General features: G+C 37.3%; 1 protein-coding gene across 5 annotated transcripts in view; it reads right to left on the reverse strand.

Moving 5' to 3' along the window:
- The window catches only part of LOC146003976 (PMS1 protein homolog 1-like), a 69,064-nt gene that overhangs the window by 17,765 nt on the left and 29,335 nt on the right, over positions 1–21,964 (reverse strand). For all 5 annotated transcript variants that reach the window (XM_083142544.1, XM_083142520.1, XM_083142528.1 and 2 more), the window contains exons 8-12: positions 19,527–20,300; positions 14,849–15,035; positions 13,353–13,491; positions 7,729–7,932; positions 7,019–7,210 (exon numbers count right to left, since the gene is read on the reverse strand). In XM_083142544.1, the coding sequence (XP_082998670.1) occupies positions 7,019–7,210; positions 7,729–7,932; positions 13,353–13,491; positions 14,849–15,035; positions 19,527–20,300 (1,496 nt within the window). The remainder of the gene's footprint in view (positions 1–7,018; positions 7,211–7,728; positions 7,933–13,352; positions 13,492–14,848; positions 15,036–19,526; positions 20,301–21,964) is intronic.

The following is a 21,964-nucleotide window of genomic DNA, read 5'->3' on the forward strand; positions in this document are numbered from 1 at the left end:
AAAAACAAAACACAGGACAACACAAACAAAATTATACTGGCCATGGGGCCAGTCGCCAGAGCCTCGTTAGTCTGCAGTCCAGGGTGTACTAACGTCGAAGTGAGGTTGACTATTGGGTGCACTACATGGAAGGAGCACCCCTTACACCCCAATATGGATATGTTGAATGTGTAAATAATAATCATAATAATGACTTGCCTATTGCTATACTTGTGAAGTCATCTCTTTCGGGGATGAGGGAGGAGCATTTTTCACTTGAACTTCTTCAATTTAGTAACTTCGCTTCAACTATTGATATTCATTTCTTCATTAACTTTCCGCATTCAGATTACCATATTGAATCTTTGAATGACACTAGGAGGTATGTGAGGAAGTTCTGTGTATATTATATCATTAACATTTTTAACAACTTTTGGCTTTCAACAAAAACTTTAAGGTCATACAATTGAAGAAAGCAGAGGTTCATTATCTTACATCAGCAAAAAAATAATCAGTGAATTATGAGTCCTCCTCTAGATATAAAAGACAGTTAGTTATGTTTCTGCCCAGATGAAGTATCTGCTTTTGTCTTCGGGGCTAATTCTGGGAAATTTCTATTTTCTTTGAATGCTATATATCCTGCCATATAATGGCCACGGTGGCTGAGTTGGTAACGTGTCTGACTACCATGCTAAAGGTCCCAGGTTTGATCCCCGGCCGGTTCAAATCCAGGAAATTTTCTAATGTTGGAAGCGGCCCCAGTGCCCACCCAGCGGTGAATGATGATGACATGGGTACCTGGAGGAAACCCTGGGGGGTAAAGGCAGTCAGGGGCATGATGCTGATCACATCACCCCCACTCACGACCAGATCAAGAAAGTGTGGGGCGTTACCCCCACACCCCCTATACGCCTTCATGGTGTGGTGCTAAGCACAGGGGAGCACTTTACCTTTTTTTATATATAATGCAAACCTTTCTCTGGCATTTTTCCAAACACTTATCATTGTTCCCTTCAACATGCAAAGATTTGTAATTCTTCAGATTCTTCCTGGATATATTCACTGTCTTCCATATTGTTCAGGCATTGAGTATTTTGCAGTAACCCAATGGAGAGCTCAGATGAAATGAAAACATCAGAAACATTGTCATCTTGGTTTGCCTGAATAGCAATTTCCTCATCCTGTGCTTCATTTCTAGCACAGTTGGATGGTCATACTGCCTTCCCGTGGAACATATGTGGGGAAAAATTGCTTGTCAATATCTATCGCACGTCATACATATTTTTCATATGGTCAAATAAGCTGAAAAATGATGCTACTGATATGACGATACCTTCCCAAAATGGGAGCCAGTGGTTTGCATTAATTTTTCTCACCTTTAATACAGGCTGCAGCATCTGTTGAAGAGCCTGTGTCTGTTCCCTTAAGCGATTCCCAAAACAGTTTCTCAATGGCTTTTTTTAAACTGAAGAGCAGACAAGAATTTAAAACACCAAAAAATTGGCTATAACCAGGGAAAAATTTGCTATATCATTTTATTGTGAAAATGTAAAATGCACAGCTTTCGATACACATTCAGAAAAAAGTTCAGTGATGTTTGTTGTTTGTTCTGCTTACATTTAAAAAACTTTCACAAAACTTATGGCATTTCATCGGTATCAATCTTGACAAGTTTTACCAATAGCTCTTTTGTGACAGTGTATCCTATTCCCAGCACACAACTCCCTTCAAAAAAAAATATTTCTTAACAAATTAATCATGTGAGGAATGTCTGCCACAATAAGTATTGTAAATATTGTTCCACAATCTTCTATTTTAACCAGAGATCACACACTGAAGCAACCACAATTAATTCTTTCCAAGTGCTGCACAAGATTAACAAATGAAGACTTCTTACGCCGAACATCAAAATTATAGTAGATGGGCTGCTTCCAATTTCCCACAAGCCCTCCTGCCATTACAACTAACACCTGACCACATAGGTCATAAATGTTAACAGTTTGTTTATCATAGCTAGAGACCGGATGTTAGGCAAAATGCCTATTCTTTCCTGTTATAGATTTGATGAAAACGAATGTTGCGAAGGCCAGGGGGGAGGGATTAGCTTCATTTAAAGGCAATTTAATTTTGACTATTTTGCCTATTTCATACGATATTGCCTATATTATTTCATAAATGCCAAATATTGCCTATTAGGCATTTTCTTTAAAATTGGGACATGACTGAACTCGGTGCATACAATTTCCTGTTTCCAGGATTAGTTTCCGATGCTTCCAAGAAATTTAAAAATAACAGTTAGCGAGTTATTGCAGCGAATAAGGACTTGGACAAATTAAGGGCAATTCAACAGGTTCTGAAAGGTGAAAATATACAAACTGAGTTAGATCCACATATTCTCGCATGCTTTAAGTATGCATCTGTAACATCTGTGGAGGTTGAAATATCTTTTTCAATTCTAAAAAATGTGTTGTCCATTCGCAGACATAACTTGTCGGTTGATCACTTGAAGAAATACCTTGTTGTGATGTGCAACCACAATTAGTGCTTCTTATTCAGAGACTGGCAAGCTGTACAGTACAAACTTGAAATGCATTTAAACAGTTTCTTAGTTCGAACTGCTGTGTGGAATATCTAGGTATATAGTGTAAATTTTTTAACTGAAATAACCCTGTGTGCAGTGATAAAATGTATATTTAAATAATTTGTGTACTGGTTGGAAGTAGCCAACAATTTATTTTGTCAGAATATTGTGTGTAGCCATTATACAATGGAAAATTTTGGGCTAACGTGACTCCTGTTTGCAGTTATTTATTAAGTACAATATTGGACTGCTGTCTCTAATAATGAGCTCCTGGTTTAGTTTAAGCAACTATAAAGAATGTACAGGTATGTTTCTATATTTTTTAAACACCTATTTCTTTTTGTATGTCAATCTTCATTATTTTGAGTTAAATTTCATTGCCTTTTTATTGCCTATTTGTATTTTAATGCATATTTTACTGCCTATTTTGAAAATTATAAGTGCTTATTTGCCTGCCTATTTTATATGTTTTTAGTGCCTAAACATCCGGTCTCTAATCATAGCATACTTTACGTAAATGTTCATTTCATCAAACACAACTACACAAAGCCTCTCTTTGACATTCAAAGACTCCACTTTCGCTTTTAATATTTGGAGAACTTGTGTCAAAAGTCCTGATCGATTGAAACCACCAGCAAAGTGTGCTTACACTGGGGAGGATGGTGGTGCAGTTTTTCTTGAAGAAAAAGGTTCTTTTCCTTATATAAACTCAAGAGCAACAAAACAATTGCCATGCTTTCTTGATTGCACTGGGTTCTTGATTCAGCAAACAATTGATCTGGCCTGGTGAGAAGCACTTATGTAAGATTCCTCATACTTGGTTGAATATGATCTTTCATTGTCTGGTGGGATTATGGGTTTTCCACAAAGTCGAAAGTTGAACTATAAGTGTTAAGTTTCCTGACCTCTGCTCTTTTAATTTCTCCTCCAAGCATTGTACTTGTGCTCGTGATTGTACATTTTCCTCCTATACAAAGTTGATTGGAACTTCACAATGACAGGGCTCCTCCGTCTGTCACTTCTTCAGATGTACTCTATGTGAAACGTGTGTTTATCATAGAGGGTGACCCAGTACTGCCATCTACCACATGGAACACATAGTCAGCGAACTCAGTAGTCTGCAGACAGTGTGAGACAGCAGTATGGGATGGTCTGAGGAACTCGCAGACTTTCAATGTGGTCAGTTGGTTGGGTGCCACTTGTGTAGGAAGTCTGTGTGTGTGATTTCCACCCTCCTAAACATCCCTCTGTCCACTGTTTCCAATGTTATAGTGAAGGGATGTGTACAACCCAAAAGCGTGCAGGTCAACCTCCCATGTTGACCTCCAGAGACCATCGAGTGTTCAAGAGGGTCGTACAGCATTATCGTCAATCATCCATCACCACCATCACACAGGAATTCCGAAATGCATCAGGATCTACTCCAAGCAACATTACTGTTTGTCGCAAGGTGCGGCAACTTTGTTTCCATGGCCGAGCAGCTGCCCGTAAGTCTAACATCACACTGACAAATGCCAAATGCCGACTCGTGTGGTGGAAGGAGCGTCGAAACTGGACCATAGGACAGTGGAAAACCGTTGTGTGGAGTGATGAATCACAGTACACAATGTGGCAATCCGATGGTAGGGTGTGGATGTGGCGAATGCCTGGCAAACGACATCTAACAGCCTGTATAGTGCCGACAGTGAAATTCGGAGGTGGCAGGGTTACAGTGTGGTCATGTTTCTCCTGGAGGGGGCTTGGCCCCCTTGTTGCTTTACACACAAGCTTACATTGACATTTTAACAGCTTTCATGCTGCCTACCATCGAAGACCAGTTCGGGGATGACCATTGTGTCTTTCAACACGATAGAGCACCCGTCCATACTGCAGGGCTTGTGGGGGAGTGGTTTGACGACAACAACGTCTCACTAATGGACTGGCCTGTGCAGAGTCCTGAGTTGAAACCCATAGAACATCCCTGGGATGTTTTGGAATGCTGACTTCGTGCTAGATCACACCGATCCACATCAATACCTCTTCTCATTTTGGCACTCTGTGAGGAATGGGCTGCCATTCCTCAGGAAACCTTCCGGCACCTGATTGAAAGTATGCCTATGAGAGTGAACGCTGTCATCAAGGCTAAGGGTGGGCAAACACTGTATTGACTGCCAGTGTTCCCGATGGAGGGTTGCCCAAACTTGTACTGTATTTTCAGGTGGGTGTCCGGATACTTCTGATCACATAGAGTATATTGTTTACCAACTGATTCAAATGCTTGCTTCCTTTGTATCCCTTGCATCCTGTTGGTCATCCTGGGTAGACTTTCTGGAGGAGATGACACAACATAGATTCCATGAAGGTAAAATGCCAGTTTTTAGTATTTTTACTAAAACAATTCATGTTCATGTTGCAGATCTCTTTCATAATCTTGTTCAAAAAAATATTCTAAACAAATCCTACTGTTTTCACATTTGAACGAATATCTTCATTTACATCCACAAACCACAAACAACAGAAACTTTTGGTAATTTATGAAAACTAATATTCTTACAGTTTCTTCCATTATTTTTACATGTTCCAACACTACACTCTGAAGGCAATACAAATAGAACATTAACTGCAAAACTTCACAACCACACTAGTTGGATATACAAGACAAAACGAGCCTTTTAAAGCTTAAGAACAAAAAGATAAGCCTTTCAAAAGAGTAAACAAAATAGATCAGCTTTTCAAAACAGTAAACACATTTCTTTCCATATGGGTAGGGGCATGCATATTTCATTTTTGACGAAAACACAAAATGTGAAGTAACACACTATGTTAATTTTTCATGTTATTGAAAGGTGACAAGTGCATTTAGCTACCATGTTTTGTCACGAAATGACGCGAAATCAATTGCAAAATGTGAAATAAACTTTTAAACATGAAGTTTAGGGTTTATTTACCGACAGGACACCTTCAGAGGTCTGAATTATCCTGTGAGTTATGCAAATCATGGAAAATTGATTAATTGTGAAGCAAAAATGAACTCCTTTACACAGGAATAAACTTAATACTCTGATAACTATATAAATGTGCAGTTAGAAGTGAAATGTTAATTTTGTGTAATAAGTATTGTTTTTAAATCAAATTTAGGTTTTATTCACCATTTCAACACCAAAATGCCATTTTATATATCACATTCATTCCCGAAATATGCCCAGTTTTTGTACCGAAATATTGATCTTTAATTCACCATAAATATGTGGCTGTACACATGGGGTACAAGCTCAACTGGTTAATATCCAACACATGATGTCACACACATGCCAGTCACGGAAGAAGGTGTGTTTGATCCTAGCCCCTTCCCTTCTAATAGTCTTAGGTCCCACTTACAAGCACAAAGGGAAAAGTTTTAATAAACTGTGAAATATTAAGTTTTTTAATGTTTTAATTTGAACCTGTCAAATGTAACTGTTATTCGATTGGATTGGATTGATTTGGTGTTTTAAGTCCACATTATGCACACTAAGGCTAATCAGAACTGGACCTACAGTTTAAAGTGGGATACAAACCACTATGTGCCTCCACCGGGTATCGAACCCAAGACCCCTTGATTACAAGGTGAGGATGATACTACCACTGTGCCATCGGGGAGGCCAACTGTTCTTCGAAAAAGGTTTATTGATGTAATAACTTAATCACTAATAATATATGTAGAAAACCCAATTTTATGTAGTAAATGTATTCAGACTGTTGAAAACTCTGTATATAAAGCAAAAAAAAAAAAAGGGGGGGGCGTACCACTGAACTGAAGATTAATGCATTTACATTAGTTGTAAAAATAATGTGAATGTATACACAGCATGTCCCAAAATGATTGCTAGAGTTTCAAGTAGTTAGTATATTGCAACAGAATACGGTGAATGTGCTACCCTGAGTGCTTATCATTTGTTTTCCATCGGTCACAGCGGCGTAGGTGTATTACAAGATGGTGTCTCCCGTGCAGAAGTCCTTTTGAGTTATTGAATTTGCAAGGTGTGGTTCTGTTGTTTCAGTTCAGAGAGCTTTTCGGCGGCGATTCAAAAGTGATCCTCCGTCGGATAACAACATTCGTCGATGATTTAATAAGTTTCAAACAACTGGATGTGTCTGCAAAGGGAAGAGTTCTGGATGTCCAAGTGTGTCGAACGAAAATGTTGAGAAATATTGGACTACAGGATGGATGTGTGAGGTGTCACGAAAGGTGCTCACATTGAACATTCATAAGGTACACTATGTAAACTTGTTGAGTTGTTGTTTACTCCCATGTAAGCTTTGTCCTTGTACCCCACATATAAGGGAAATTAAGCAACTATAAAACACTGATAATCATTTTGGGACACGCTGTATTTATGGCACAAAATGAAGTAGTAATTTAATATCAAAGTTTTCACAAGCGTTGTAACCAGTTATTTTTATATAAAAGGTAAAAAATTCAAGGAAAAGCGATATTACCTTTCATCCACAGGTACACTGAATTCCAGCATCTTCAGTGGAATGGTATGCTCCTCCAGAAGTTTGTGAAACACAACAACCTCTTGCAAACCAAAATGCTTGAGCAAACCAACTTGCTCTTTCCGCTTGTAGATCCACATACCACTCGGTTTTAGCTGGCCGACCAAACTAATCTTTGGTAAATCATTCTGTCTGTAGAAAAAAAAAATCTTTAGTTTCTGACCTCGCAAGCTATCAAGATCATTGACACACTTACAAATCATATTTTTCATTCTTATGAACCATTTTTTCCAAACAATATTCTAGTGGAATCACATATCTCTTAACACACGTTGAGTTTTTATTAAAATTTTGAGGAAATCAAGTCTAAAACAAAGTGATAGTGCAGTTTTTATTACATGTATAATCTTAATATTAGGGATGGACCGATATGAAATTTTGACCAATACGTACCGATCGAGTACCAAAATAAAATTTACCAAGCTTTTGGAATGCAAAAGAAGCTGCATTTTTAGACATACTTAAAAAAAGTACAGAATGGAAATTATATGTTAATATCCATAACAATTATTACAATATAGAGCAGTAAAATTATCAGCATTTATGCCCTGGCCAGGACTTGAACCTGGAACATTTGGTAGTAAGAACCACGCAACACACACAGCCATCAAAGCAGATATTTTGAGCATGCACATGAATGTAATACTAACCTCAATCCAATTCTAGACACTCTTTCTGCAAGACTTTCCAATGATAGGGAGACATCTACAGTTGTCCATTTGGGACCCTTGCCATTCCCACCTGGCTTAACAGCTGCTGCCATTTTATCCAGAACTGACCTTATGCCAACAACAGCCTGCTTTTTACCTTGCATATTTGGAAACACAGAAGACTCATCAATTTTAGTGCTAATTCTGGAAAATAAATTAAAATTTTCAAATTTGCTAAAGCTAATTTGTGCAATTTATTATGAAATTAGTCACACAGTCAGTCAGCAAATTACAGTGGAACCTTCGTCTTTCAGGAAACCAAGGTGAAAAAACTCCAAATGAGGGAAAATGTAAAACCTGGTTCAATTTTATAATATTATGCTATATTGGAACCATGAAGACTAAAAAATATAATGTGGGGAAAATGTAAAATCTGGGAGGAATGGGGTTTCACTGTATATAAGAACAAAAAATTATTCAGTATTTTCAAACTGCTTGCAGTTATGTTAAATTCATGCACAAAAGTAATGAAATACATAGAAATCCATATGTAATGCACAACCCGAATTCTGAGAGTGGTAACATTTTTTCCCCCGAAAAAAATCGATATAGCAAAATAATTTCACTGGTCAACACTGATTTTGGTACAGGCAAGCTGTATGCTGAACAATACTACAAACCACAATATTAACGGTAATGCGAAAGCAAAAAGTGGCTATCATGTCAGGATTAAAAGCTATGTGTGAAAATGATATTATAATAAGCTATTCATATAGTGTATTACACATGTACAGTTGGATGATTTGACGTTGATTTACTGAAACCCTTTTGAAAGCCTTGTTTCCCTCACCCCTATTTTTATTTCAACGTTTAATTCTTTTAAAAAAAGTAAACTTTATGTGTTACACGATACAAATGGCGCATGCTAGAGTGAACACAGTACTACTTTCAACTATCCCTTATTTTAGAGCTGGAACGGAATGCGGCAACATTGCAAACAGCAATTTTCTTTTGTTCAAAACAGTGGATGTGGTTCAGTGAGAGTGGATCGAGTTTGTTCGGGTGCACGAAACATTAACTATGAAGAAAACATGGGTGTAAGAACAATCCAGATACTTTTTGTTACGTATGTGGTGAATTCACTACGAAAAACAAAGACGGCCTATTTCTAGACTGCTGAAGAAGGCATACAGTTATATTTCCAATGTCCACTGGGAGACCAAGTTAAAGGTTGGGTACCTCACATTATGTGTTCCAGGTGTAATGCTAAACTAACGCAGTGGTTGATAGGTAAAAATGAACACTTGCCATTTGGCATACCAAAGATTTGGCGTGAGCCAAAAACCACGTGAACGATTGCTACTTTTGTTTGACTAATGTTACCAGTTTTTCTTCCAAGAATAGGAATAGGATTGAGTACCCAAATATTCCTTCGGCAATTAGACATGTTTCATGGAGAAGTTTTACCCATACCCATTGCCCCATCTACATGGGAAGACATTCATGAGACCGACGATATGTCAAGCAACTCTGAGGAAGTGCAGCATGAATTAAGTGTCGGGGAACAATTTTCAGAAGAAAGGCCACATTTAGTAACACAAGTGGAGTTGAATGACCTAGTTCATGATTTATATTTGTCCAAAGAACAGGCAGAACTATTAGCTTCACATCTTAAAGAATGGGATTTGCATCATGAAGAAAACAAAATTACACACTTCAGACACTGCAATCAAGATCTCATGAAAACGTTTGGTGTGGTGGGTAACATTTGTGCTTGTAGTGACGCATTTGGTTTAATGACGCAAATGGGAATAGCGTACAATGCTGGAAAGTGGCACCTGTTCATAGATGCGTCGAAGACGAGCCTTAAGGCTGTCTTGTTGCATAACGGCAACAAGTTTCCATCTGTTTCTGTAGGTTACTCTGTGGCTATGAAAGAAACATACGTGAATTTGTCCGAGGTACTTGATGCTATTCGTTATAAATATCACAACTGGAGTATATGTGGAGATCTTTAAGTTATTGGTTTGTTACTCGGTCTCCAGAGTGGATTCACAAAGCATTGCTGTTTCCTTTGTCTTTGGGGCAGCCATGCAAGACAGGCATTATGCAGTTAAACAATGGTGACTACGAGGGGAATTCATTCCAGGACAAAGGAATGTCAAACATACGCCACTGATAGATCCTCTGCACATAAAACTTGGTCTATTGAAGAACCTGGTTAAAGGAATTGGCAGAAATGGTTATGGTTTTAAACACCTACATGAGGTGTTTCCCCGAGTTAAGTGATGCAAAGTTGAAGGAAGGTATTTTCATAGGGCCACAGATTAGGAAATTAATGCATGATGCATCATTTGAAGAAAAGTTAAATCAATTTGAGCTTGCAGCATGGTGCTCTTTTAAGGAGGTTGTTCAGCTTTTCTAGGAAATGCAAGAATGGAAAACAGTGACATTTTAATAGGCATTCTGTTAGAAAACTAGAAAAACCTAGGATACAGAAAGTCCCTGAAAATACACTTTCTGCATTCTCATTTGGACTTCTCTCTCCCAAATTTGGCAGCGGTTAGTGACGAGCATGGGGAGAGATTCCATCAGGATATACTGCGGATAGAAAACTGTTACAAAGGTAGATGGAACCCATCAATGTTAAGTGATTATTGCTGGTTTCTTCAGTGTGAAGGGTCCATATCCCACAGGAGAAAGTATTCCTCAAAGAGACTGCATCCTGCATCATCATCATCTACCACTTAAAAGACTAAATATTCTGTGATTCATTCTTAATGTGAATGTTATATTCTAACGGTTTTTTAAAGAATTTATACGCTATATATGTGGGAGCTCACACATTGTGCTTCATGTTTTAATTACAATTGTGTGCTTTATATATAAGAGCTCACTCTAGGTTTGTATAATATATTGTGCTAAATGATGTCATTAGTAACGTTCTGTATCACTACTATAACTTAACATTGGAGGGTGATGGGGAAAAACTGCTTACAGTTTTGTAATCTGCAGGTTTAAATTAATGAAGGCAACCATGTTTGTTCTCTGTACCTGAAAAAAAAAATTGTTGGTCAGTGATAATCAGTGGGGCACAATTCATGGTTTCATAATTGGTACTGAACATGTGCAAACACCTGGAGTATGTAGAAGTAGTGATTATGTACGCAATGGAAAAATGCTAATTAAGTGATGTATTTCAAATGATTTTTTTTTATTTATGTACTATAGGTGTTCATGAAATAGGATTTCAAAACTTATTTTTCATGTGAACATACTGTCAATACAAGTAACTAAAGTTATATGCACCTGTGGTCATATTTTTAGATTTTTTTATTTTATTTCAGGCTAACCCTACATAATCAACATTGTCTCATATATGAGATGTTCAACGTAGTAGGCCTTTCAACGTAGTAGGCCTTGTGTGTTAACACATTGGGGTCTCACGACGGGCATAGCCCGCAGTGCACTTAAAGTCAATGTGGACGAACGACGGGCATAGCCCATCCTGCGGTATGCAATCACTTTGCCGATTGAACGACGGGCTATGCTTGTACTTCGTCTCATGTGCATGTTCATTCAAGCCCCTCTGTTGAAATTCCGACCCCTAGGTGACTCATGTGCTATTTTTATCTGGCACCTGTGACTGTTTGTTGTCGGGTTAATGTACTGTGCATTGTTTAGAATGGCGTCGTTAGATCCAGACTGCATAGAGGATTCTGCCTCAGATTTTGAAGTTAGCGACGATTTTGATGATGCAGATGAATTTGAAGATTTGGAAGGTAGGTTATATTCGTAATAATTATTGTCGACAATATAAACAGTGTTGCAAACTCTAGTATTTTTTTAATGAAGTGAGAAGAGGTAATTTTTTGGGTCTATTCATCTTGCCTCTTGCTTGATTATCCTACATGCACTGATGTATTTTTAGTTTTTCCATTTTTTATTTTGTATAGTGTATGTAAAATGAAAATTTATTTTATTTATTTAGTTTATTTATTTATTTGTTTAATTTTTACAGATGACGCAGAACCAACTGATACATCGTCTGGTCCTGTCCTGTAGCCACTTTTTCATACAAAAGATAATTACTTGTAATTTGTAATTATTTTTTGTTATGTGCACATAAGAAGTATTCTTATGCAAGATTCAAAAGATGTATTGATAGTTTATGTAGTTAATTATTGAAATTTCCAGATTACGAACTTAAAATATCTCTATATTAACATTTGTTACAATATTGTACTTTTTCTTCTTCACAAAACATTAATGAAAAAAATATTAAAAAACGTCTGAAAATGAAAATAAAATTTAACAAATTTTTGTTCATTGAAAAGAGGAAGTTTTGTAGATTTAAGAAAAATGTTATAAATAAAAACAAATTAAAAAAAAAATTCTATGATTTTTTTAAAAACAACGAAAAACTGCAGACCAGAGGTAACAATGCTGTATTGTGAGGCCAGACCCGAATGTGTTAAAAAGAACACAGTTCAACTTAGTACCAACTCCTAAATTTTGAATTTCACCACAACTTTTTATCAATTTGTGCATTTTGAAGAAAAAAATTACATTGAGACCTGCACCAAATAATATATTGTATTGGTATGTGAGGTACCGGTATTGGTCAAACCCAGTCGTTGACTGATTGATTGAACGAGTTTGTGTTTTAAGTCCACATTATGCACAGTATGGCTAATCAGGACTGGACCTACAGTTTGAAGTGGAATCGAAACCACTATGTACCTCCACTAGGTATCAAACCCAGGATCCCTTGATTACAAGGCAATGATGTCAGCACTACGCCATCAGGGAGACATTCTCAAAACCAGTGGTATCATTATCAGAAAGAACTGATTGCAATTTATTCACCAATGCTTTTCCACAGTTTGGGTATTTCATGGGGTTGCAAAAATGCCGTACAACACTTCCGTGGAGTCGAATTATCTTGGAAGTTATGCATAATTTGAATTATTAATCTATTTCACACCACTATTGTTTGAAAACAAGGATTTTGTGATTAAATGACAGCTACTTCAATATTCCAATAATATTTTAAATATTTTTGCAAAGCTCTGGTACATTGATACATATAACTGCAGAATACTTATGTATTAATATCAATTAATATTTTGAACAACTTTTAATTGTTATGATTTCCAAGTGTCAGTGTTAGTGAGAGTCAAGAAGAGTATCGATGTCGGTATCGGTTCAATGGTATATTGATAGTTTTACAAGGTATGAAGTGTTAATGAATATTTTTTTTTTTAAATAAATGTGACTTTTAGTAACTTCAATTATAAACTGCATCCCATTTTCTCCCCATTCTGGGTAAAAAAAAAATGCAGCATATACACATGCATATATGTTAACTTGTGCTTGCTGGTGTCACGGTTTTGATACCGAGGGCAGTACAATCATATATTAGAATGGTGTTTGGTGAATCTGCAATGAATAATGAAACCAGTCAGTCGTGAAATTCTAAAAAATTAGCATCACAAGCAGTGAGCTTCAGTCTAAAAGTGCCTTCCATTTTCCAGTTGGAGGTAACATTACAATGAAGACTCCACGTTCAACTTTAGATAATGCAGATATAAAGTGTTACGCCAATATACGGAATACTTTACCTGGATTCAACTTTCTGCTTTTCGATATCCTGTGCCAGTTTCTCATATCTTTCCTTTTCATCCTCTGCTAATGTTCTCCATTTTGCAGCCAAAAGGGTTCCCACTCGAGTGAAGCTGATTCCTGGATTCTCTTGCAATACTGTGGAAAAAATATCATGCGTTTATTTACAAAAGAGACGTTTCTAATATGAAGAAGTAGCAGGATAGCAATACATAGTGATATTTGTTCAGATCTATATTATAATATGGAACTGAGACATTCACTTATCCTTGAAAGTGATTGTTAAGAAGTTAAGTTAAGAACTTCTGGTAGTGTTGCTTGGCAAGTTTGTGTTGTTTTTAGTTTTGCTTTAAGTTGCAACTTGACAGTGTTAACATCTACAAGATTCAAGGTGTAACAGTGCAACACACTCTTCCTTAGTTATTACGAAATTACGGTAAGTGAAAATATTCATTACCCTGTGAAAAATTGGAATAAGTGAGTGTTTCATGTCTTCTCTAACCTACTCTTTAGTCCTTTGTACCAGCACAAATCACAGAATGGAACCCAAGTGACAAATTACTGTATTACTGTGTGTTGGAACATCGTAAGGGATCAATGCAGAAAGATAGAAAAATAATAGGACCCTCTTTTGCCAAAACCTGGCACCATCCTCCTTGGTGGAGTGCTTAGCACAGTGTGCTATGATGCAAGAGGTTCACAGTTCAAATTCCGGTCTGGACATGGGTGTTCTTTTTGAGTGTCCCTTCATCAATTTCATCATATTATCACTCATGCTCATCATCATGATTAGCCAAAAGTGGCAGAAAAGCGATGCTAAATAGCAAAAATCAGTTTCGCGGATAAAGTGATAATACTTATTTGTATTATATCACAAGATTCTATGAACAGAATGTGTCAAAATAATTCAGACTATTTAGTAGGGCTGAACAGATACCACTTTCACCTGATACCAATGCTGATACTCTTACTAAATCCCACCGATATTTTGAAACTGAAATATTTAAATAGTTTAAAATATGATAAATTTTAACAAATTCTCTCATTGGAACCATTCCATATCAAACTACCAGAATTTTGCTTTAAAATATTTATAATTTCACATGAGATGAACATTTAATCACAAAATCCATTTCTCCCCACAATGTTGTTGCAAAAAAAAATATGCATTTTGCATATTTCAAGGATATTTAGACTCGTGTAGCACATCATTTTTGTGGAGACTGTGAGACACACAAACTCAGAAAAAGTATGGGCTAGTATTGGTGATTTAATTCAAACCAATACTTTCTAATACCGATACCAATACATCAATAGCAATATCTTCTCAACCCTAATACTTAATCTGTTTTGGATGATATTTTGCTACAATTCTTCAAGTTTGTAATGAAATTTCGTTTAAAAAAATCAGTCATTCCTGATGACAATAATCTCACATTTCCAACCATTCTTAGGCACTAAGAACTAGTTTACTTAGATGGCTTTGATCACTCACTTTTTGGCCTTGCTTCCTTAGAAAACACAGTAAATGCTCGCATCTCTTTCCTCCCCATTTGACTGCACACACTGTGCATAGACACATCTGCACTTTCGCACTTTCTCTTCACAGGAGAACGACTTCTGTTCTTCACTGGTGGAACACCGTTGACCTTCACTCCTGGAACCAGAAGCTGTGCACCTGACTGGAGACAATGATTCACTCATCACACACATTTGTTTATAACAACAGAGAATGGAGTTGAAAACATACCAATAATAATGCTGCAAAGAAAAGGATTGAGAGTGGTGGAGAGTTTCAAATATCTGGGAAGTGTGAGTGGAAGACAAAATAAACAGAAGAGAACAACTGGGATGTGGATTCTATTACAGTGTAAGGAGAATGATATGGAACAAAAACATACCTATGAAATACATGAAGATAATACAGCATATAACACAATCTATACTGTGGACCAATTCTTTTGTACATTATAAACAATGGTGTGTGGATTGAATGAGATGGACCTCCCACCTGGCCCACAAACGTCCCTTGTAAAGAAAATGATTAGTGGAATTTGTATACACTCAGTCGAGAATTTGAAAGAAGAAATAACCATGTCTTCAGAATGATCATTCATGAAATGCTAAGGTGGATAGGCCAATACGTATGGTGGCAAAATCCAGCTGTGCACCGAGCAGCATACCGAGAGAAGTTTGACCATTGAGAGCTGCACTGGCATTATCCTTACAGGGATTCTTGTCATAATACTTCATCCTCACTGTGAATTTTCGCCCACTCTGTAAATTTCTATAATTATATATAAAGCAGGCATTTGGACCATGAAAAGAAGAAACAGAAGTATGATGCAGGCATGGAGATTCTTAAGGAGTATACAGGGTCTGTCCAGAAAGTAATAATACTGGCTCTGGCATCGCACGCACACACACTTGGAAGGGATACCGATGGTGGGGAAAGAAACAGGGGAAGATTGTGACTGAGAAGTTACATATATACGAAAAGTGTGTGCAAAATTGGTCCGTGTCTGTCCTGAGATTGCAATGACGTGGATCCTGCATCATGACAATGCATCCAAGAACGCACACCACATTCGTTGTTACGGAGTTTCTGACCACAAAAGGCCACACAACCACCGTACTGGATCTCTCTCCGTGCAACTTCTTTCTCTTCCCCAGGCTGAAGAGACTTGAAAGGACATCGATTTGCGACCATAGATGACATTCAAGGGGCCGTGACACACAACTTGAACAGCATCCCGCAAAAGGAGTTTCAGCAGGTATACAAACAATGGCAAGATCATTGGAAGCACTGTGTCGCTGCGGAAGGGTCCTATTCTGAAGATTATTAAGTGTGTTCGGAAATATTGTAAATAAAATTGGGTTTTCTAGAAGCAGTCTTATTTCTTTCCGGACAAACCCTATACCTAGTCTTACCATAAATACTGTCACAAAGTTTTAAGTAAATTGACACAAAATGCTGAGAGATATTTTAATATCCTAATAACGTTACTGAAATGGATGCATGACAAATCAAAATCACAAATCAATATTCATAATGACCGCCCTTAGCACGCACACATTCCGTAAGTCTTTGTGGCCACGCATCAATTGAATTATGCAACACATCGACTGGAAAATGAGAACTGCCTTCAGAAGAGACCGACCGCTTTAAACTTTCAATATTGGGATGTCTCTTCTTGCAAGCCATCTCCTGAAGCTTGGACCACAATTTGTAGTCCAAAGGGTATAGGTCCGGACTTGCAGAAGGCCAATCTGAAGTGGAAATGAAGTCTGGAACATTTGCTATGAGGGCACGCTCCATTTCTGTGAAAAAGCGGTAAAAACATCAGCCAAAGTGTACCAGCAGACAGTGCTTGAGAGACTAGTCAAGAATGTCAACAACACTCTCTTCCATGGTCAGAACTGGAGCTTCTAGCAGGATTCAGCCCCAACATATGGGGCCCGAAGAACACAGCAGTAGCTCGAGGCAAATGTACCAGACTTAATTTCCACTTCGGATTGGCCTTCTGCAAGTCCGGACCTATGCCCTTTGGACTACAAATTGTGGTCCAAGCTTCAGGAGATGGCTTGCAAGAAGAGACATCCCAATATTGAAAGTTTAAAGCGGTCGGTCTCTTCTGAAGGCAGTTCTCATTTTCCAGTCGATGTGTTGCGTAATTCAATTGATGCGTGGCCACAAAGACTTACGGAATGTGTGCGTGCTAAGGGCGGTCATTATGAATATTGCTTTGTGATTTTGATTTGTCATGCATCCATTTCAGTAATGTTATTAGGATATTACAATATCTCTCAGCATTTTGTGTCAATTTACTTAAAACTTTGTGACAGTATTTATGGTAAGACTAGGTAGTATAGAAGATGAGAAGAAAAAGAGAGAATGAGGAATGCAAAGATTTAGGACTGTGCAGGGATAGTGAAGCTGTAAGAAAGAATAGATTGGACATGGTTGAAGTGGTCTGGACAGATGAAGAAGGTCAGAGAGGCTTCCATTGAGAACATAAACTGCACAAGAACTTTAAAAAACTTACACAACATGCCGGAACAATCATGGTAAAATCTGACACACCTTGTAGCCAGAAAATTAGAATATGCTGCATGAAACCAATTAAAAACTCTGTTCCCATCATCACAGAGGAAAACATGCAGGTTGGGAGAGCAAAGGAAGTGATGGAAGTTACAATGGCGTCTGCTTGATGTTTGGCCAATTTTACCACTAGGTGTCCTAATCGCCCAGAAGTGGGGGAAAAGGCCAAAGGGAAATTCAACATGTTGATGGAAAGATCAGATAGTAGTGTCAGAAAAATGTGGTATTCACGCACTGTAGCAGAACAGAAGATCAAGAGGCTAGACATCTGCCCAGTCAGAAATAAAATGGCCAAGGAGAGGTTGCAAATTGTAAAACACAAGACTACAATTTTCATATCGATGTATCAATCTTACTACAAGCAGAAAGATACTTCTATGGAGTTAAAGTCTTTGACAAATTTGACTCCAGATGGAAAACACAACTTTTGAGTTGACTCTGCACCATGAAAACAATCAGGGGCCTACACGAACATGAAGTATAGTGAAACTTTGATTTCATATGTTTGGGGAGCAAGGAGGGGGGGGGGGGGCAAGATGAAAAAAACATAAAATGTAGAGAAGTGTAAAATCCAGAAAAAAATATAACATTTTGTTCTATTGGGACCATGAAGATTGAATGCATAATGCAAGAAAATGTAAAATCTAGGAACATAAAATTGGGGTTACACTGTATTATGTTTTTGCAAGGAAAGACAAATAACAGCAGCACCAGGAAGAACAATTAATTACAATAGCTTCATTTGATTGAAGACACCAACAATCTAAGGATTAAGGTGAGTGAAAAGTTTTGAACCTAATAATGACTAACCATAAACCACATGTCCATCAAATGAGTTGTATTGCAGGTAACTAAATAGTAAAAAATGGAAAAGACTGCCAATCGAGCTGTGATCCAATACCTCCACAAGTCCATGAAGACATGCTGGTTACACTGGGGACAGATGCCCTCCACATGCAACAGTCAAGCACTGGGTAGCAGAACTTAAAAGTGGTATAAACAAGCTTCAAGATGACCGACATGTAGGGTCAACTTACGTCTCAACATATGATGAGACAGAGGATAAAGTTCACACGACATTGTTGGAAAATTGCTGATACTCAAGCTCTGAAGATATCCCAGAAATGTGATCAGCACATCAATAATAAAGTTCTTGGCTTGTATAAGATATCATCATGCTAGATTTCCAGATTGTTACCAGTTAATCAAAAGGGTAGAACTATCCGAACAAAATTTACAGACATTTGAGACCAATCTAAATGGCTTTGTATAACAACTGGTAACTATGGTTGAGACATTGGTCCACCACTTTCACCACGAGTACAAAGAACAAAGCAATGTTTCACAACACAGGGTTGAGGGGTGTAGGCAATGGCATCAGCTGGAAATCCCATCTTCTGGGATTCGAAAGGTGTTTTGTCGTTGATTTGTTGATTTGGTGTTTTTAAGTCCACTTTATGCACAGTAAGGCTAATCGGGACTGGACCTACAGTTTAAAGTGGGATCCGAACCACTCGTGTGTCCACCGGGTATCGAACCTGGGACCCCTGAAAGGTGTTTTGTCAATTGACTTTTCTGCACAAGGGTGAAACTGTAATGGATATCTTTTATGCATCATTTCTGGACAAACTGATGGATGCAATCAAGTAAAAGAAAGGTGGGGAATGCTCAGGAAAATGATGTTGCTTTGTGTTGGTAATGTATCAGCTCATGTCTTCGCTATTTCTGTAGCCAAAATGCATGAGTGAGGCTTGCAACTTCCTGTATGCCCACCTTAATCACCTGATATGGCTCCTTCAGACTCTTTCCCAAGCTCAAAGAACGTCAAGCTGTGGAGCTCTCTTTACACATGCAAGAGGAAATGTTCTATTCAGAAGTGATATGGAAATTGCAGCATTGCTGCAAGAAGTGCATTGCCATCAAATGAGATTATGATTATCATATTACTTTCACCCCGTCCTTCATGGTGTGGCTCAAAAATTTTCAGTCACCCCTCAGAAGAGCATTCAAACTCTGAAAAAAACCTACAACTACCATTTATACAGACTGTACCAAGTAGAGAATAACATACTTTAACGGCACTTCCATCTTTAGTTGTCACTTTCCCCCTGCTCCAATCTTCTGCTGAAAAATCATCTACTGCCACAAGACCCAAAGCAGTTCCATTGCCATCTTTGTGCACTGCAAATGGCGTTTCAGGTTCTTCTGCATCCATATTACTTGAATCTTTAACTGATGGCAATGCGATGTCAGTTTTTGCATCATCTGATATGATAACATCTTTACTAATTTGCTTTGTAGGAGGCACTGGTAAATCAAGTTCCGCTGCTTTCAACTGCAACTCTACCTCATCAAATGGTATGGAATCTTCTAATAGAATTAACTCCTCACGTAAAGTACTATTGATAGGACCCCCATTCTGCACGGGAACATTACAAGCTGTGCTAAAATTCACATCAACCACATCACTAGCCCCATTTTTGTCATTGCACGACTTATTCACAAATCCAACAGGTACAGTCTTTTCACAGCTTGAAGATAGCTTACTGTGAACACTTCTGTCTTCCTGAATCTCACTAACAGTAATGTTGGGCACGAAGTTGTTTGTTCTCATTTTTTTAACTGTTTTCTCGTCTTTATAGTCACAGGGAATTTTCTCAGGAACATGCACAAAACTCTTCCCCTGATTATCAAAATTATTACTTTCAGTATCACTGCTAGTAGTATCTAGCACAGGATTTTTCGGTGCACTGTTCTCAACAATAGCTTCGGAAGGATTACCATCTTGTTGATTTGTGTCATAATAATTGCCAAGCATTGCGTGCAATTTATCCAGTATGGTATCCTGGAAAGGAAAAGGATTAAGAATGAGAATTACTGCATAGTACAATGCCAATGAAAATATATACAACACATCTTCAGGATCTACATGCGAAGAACCACAAATGAATATGAAGGGAAGTTCACACCTGTACACCGAGTTTTATGTACACTTGGAAACTCAAAGTGAAAAACTCAATTTCATACTTTTCTGAAGCCTGAGGTTAAACATTACACAACCAGGGAGGTCACTGCAGTTATATGTATAACTTAATGGACTATTGTTCATTTTAATTGCTCATCCATGGTCACTTGCTGCAAGAGCTGGACCCTCAAATGTATCGTGTCTGAAATGGTGTATTAAGTGTTAGGCTTATTCTTCTTGTGCAGGTCCCTTTAAAACCTCACACACTTAACCTCTCTCAAGGGGCTCCTTCCATCCCTTGTTTTAAACTTTTAAGTAAGAATTTTAGATAAGGGGATACTTCTCTGTATACACTGAAGGGTGCAAAATGGCCACATGTGCCATCGCAGCCACCTATTTTAAATCAACTGATTTTAGAGCTGAGTCAGTACTGATGCTGAAGTATCAGTACCAACTGATATCCATGGTACTGGTATCAGAAAATATTGTAGAAGTTTATTTACCGATACCAACAAATACTCAGGGTCTACAAAATTGTTGTATGACACTTCTGCAGAGTCAAATTATCTTGGATATAATGCAAATCTCAAAGTTTTTTTTATTTTCCAAATATTTTGTGTGCAAAGCTGAATTTTGTAATTACATAAATATTTTTAAATATTCTGATTCAAATCTTGAATATTTCAGAGAAAAACTCTTGGTAAATTGATGCATGTAATTGGAGTGGAATAATTACATACTAATATTTACAAATAATTTGAGAAACTTTTAATTATTACAATTCTCAACCATCGGTATCAGTAAGAATATTTGCATTGGTATGAGTACTGTTTCAAAGTGGTATCAACTGTCCTACGTTAGTTTCTTTGAGTCTTGTCACATATCTCAAATAGGTGGTGGCACTTATGTGGTACTTGCAAGCATAGCAACCCAGGTGGATTGATTTAAATAAAATCAGGTGATTTTTTAAAAAATATTTTTAAAAATTACTGATTTAAATCACTTAATTAAATATAATTTATAGAATAATATATATAAGGATTTTGTAGATATCAGAATCACTTTTGGTGAAAGTACATTAATCTCGTGATCATTTAATGGTGTTTATTAAGCTACAAGAAACAAAACAAAATATATGTACTGATAACGTGAAGTTCATATTAAAGGAAATGTAATATGTAAACTGTAAACACACTTACATTTCTCTTGATTTAAAATTCAATAATGTTTATAGGCAAACATTTTGTGTGGAATAATATAAAAAATACTAATCATGTTAAACATGAATAAATAGTGCCATTATCATTAAACGGTAAATAAACATGGCAGGTGGTATTTTGCAAACTATCATTAAACAAAATTGCCAAAATTCAGCTACAAAGACTATTAAAAAATATTTTCAGTTACAATTATATAGTACATCCAGAATGTTTTCAGAAGAAATGTTACGGAAATTATTATAGTTTCATTGCGGGTACGAAGGGCGAACTCAACAAACGTACATTGTGAGGGAAATGCGTTTCAAGTTGTCAGGCACAGTGCGA

This window comes from Lepisma saccharinum, chromosome 1 (genome assembly GCF_977018435.1).
Source record: "Lepisma saccharinum chromosome 1, izLepSacc3.1, whole genome shotgun sequence".
NCBI lineage: Eukaryota > Metazoa > Arthropoda > Insecta > Zygentoma > Lepismatidae > Lepisma > Lepisma saccharinum.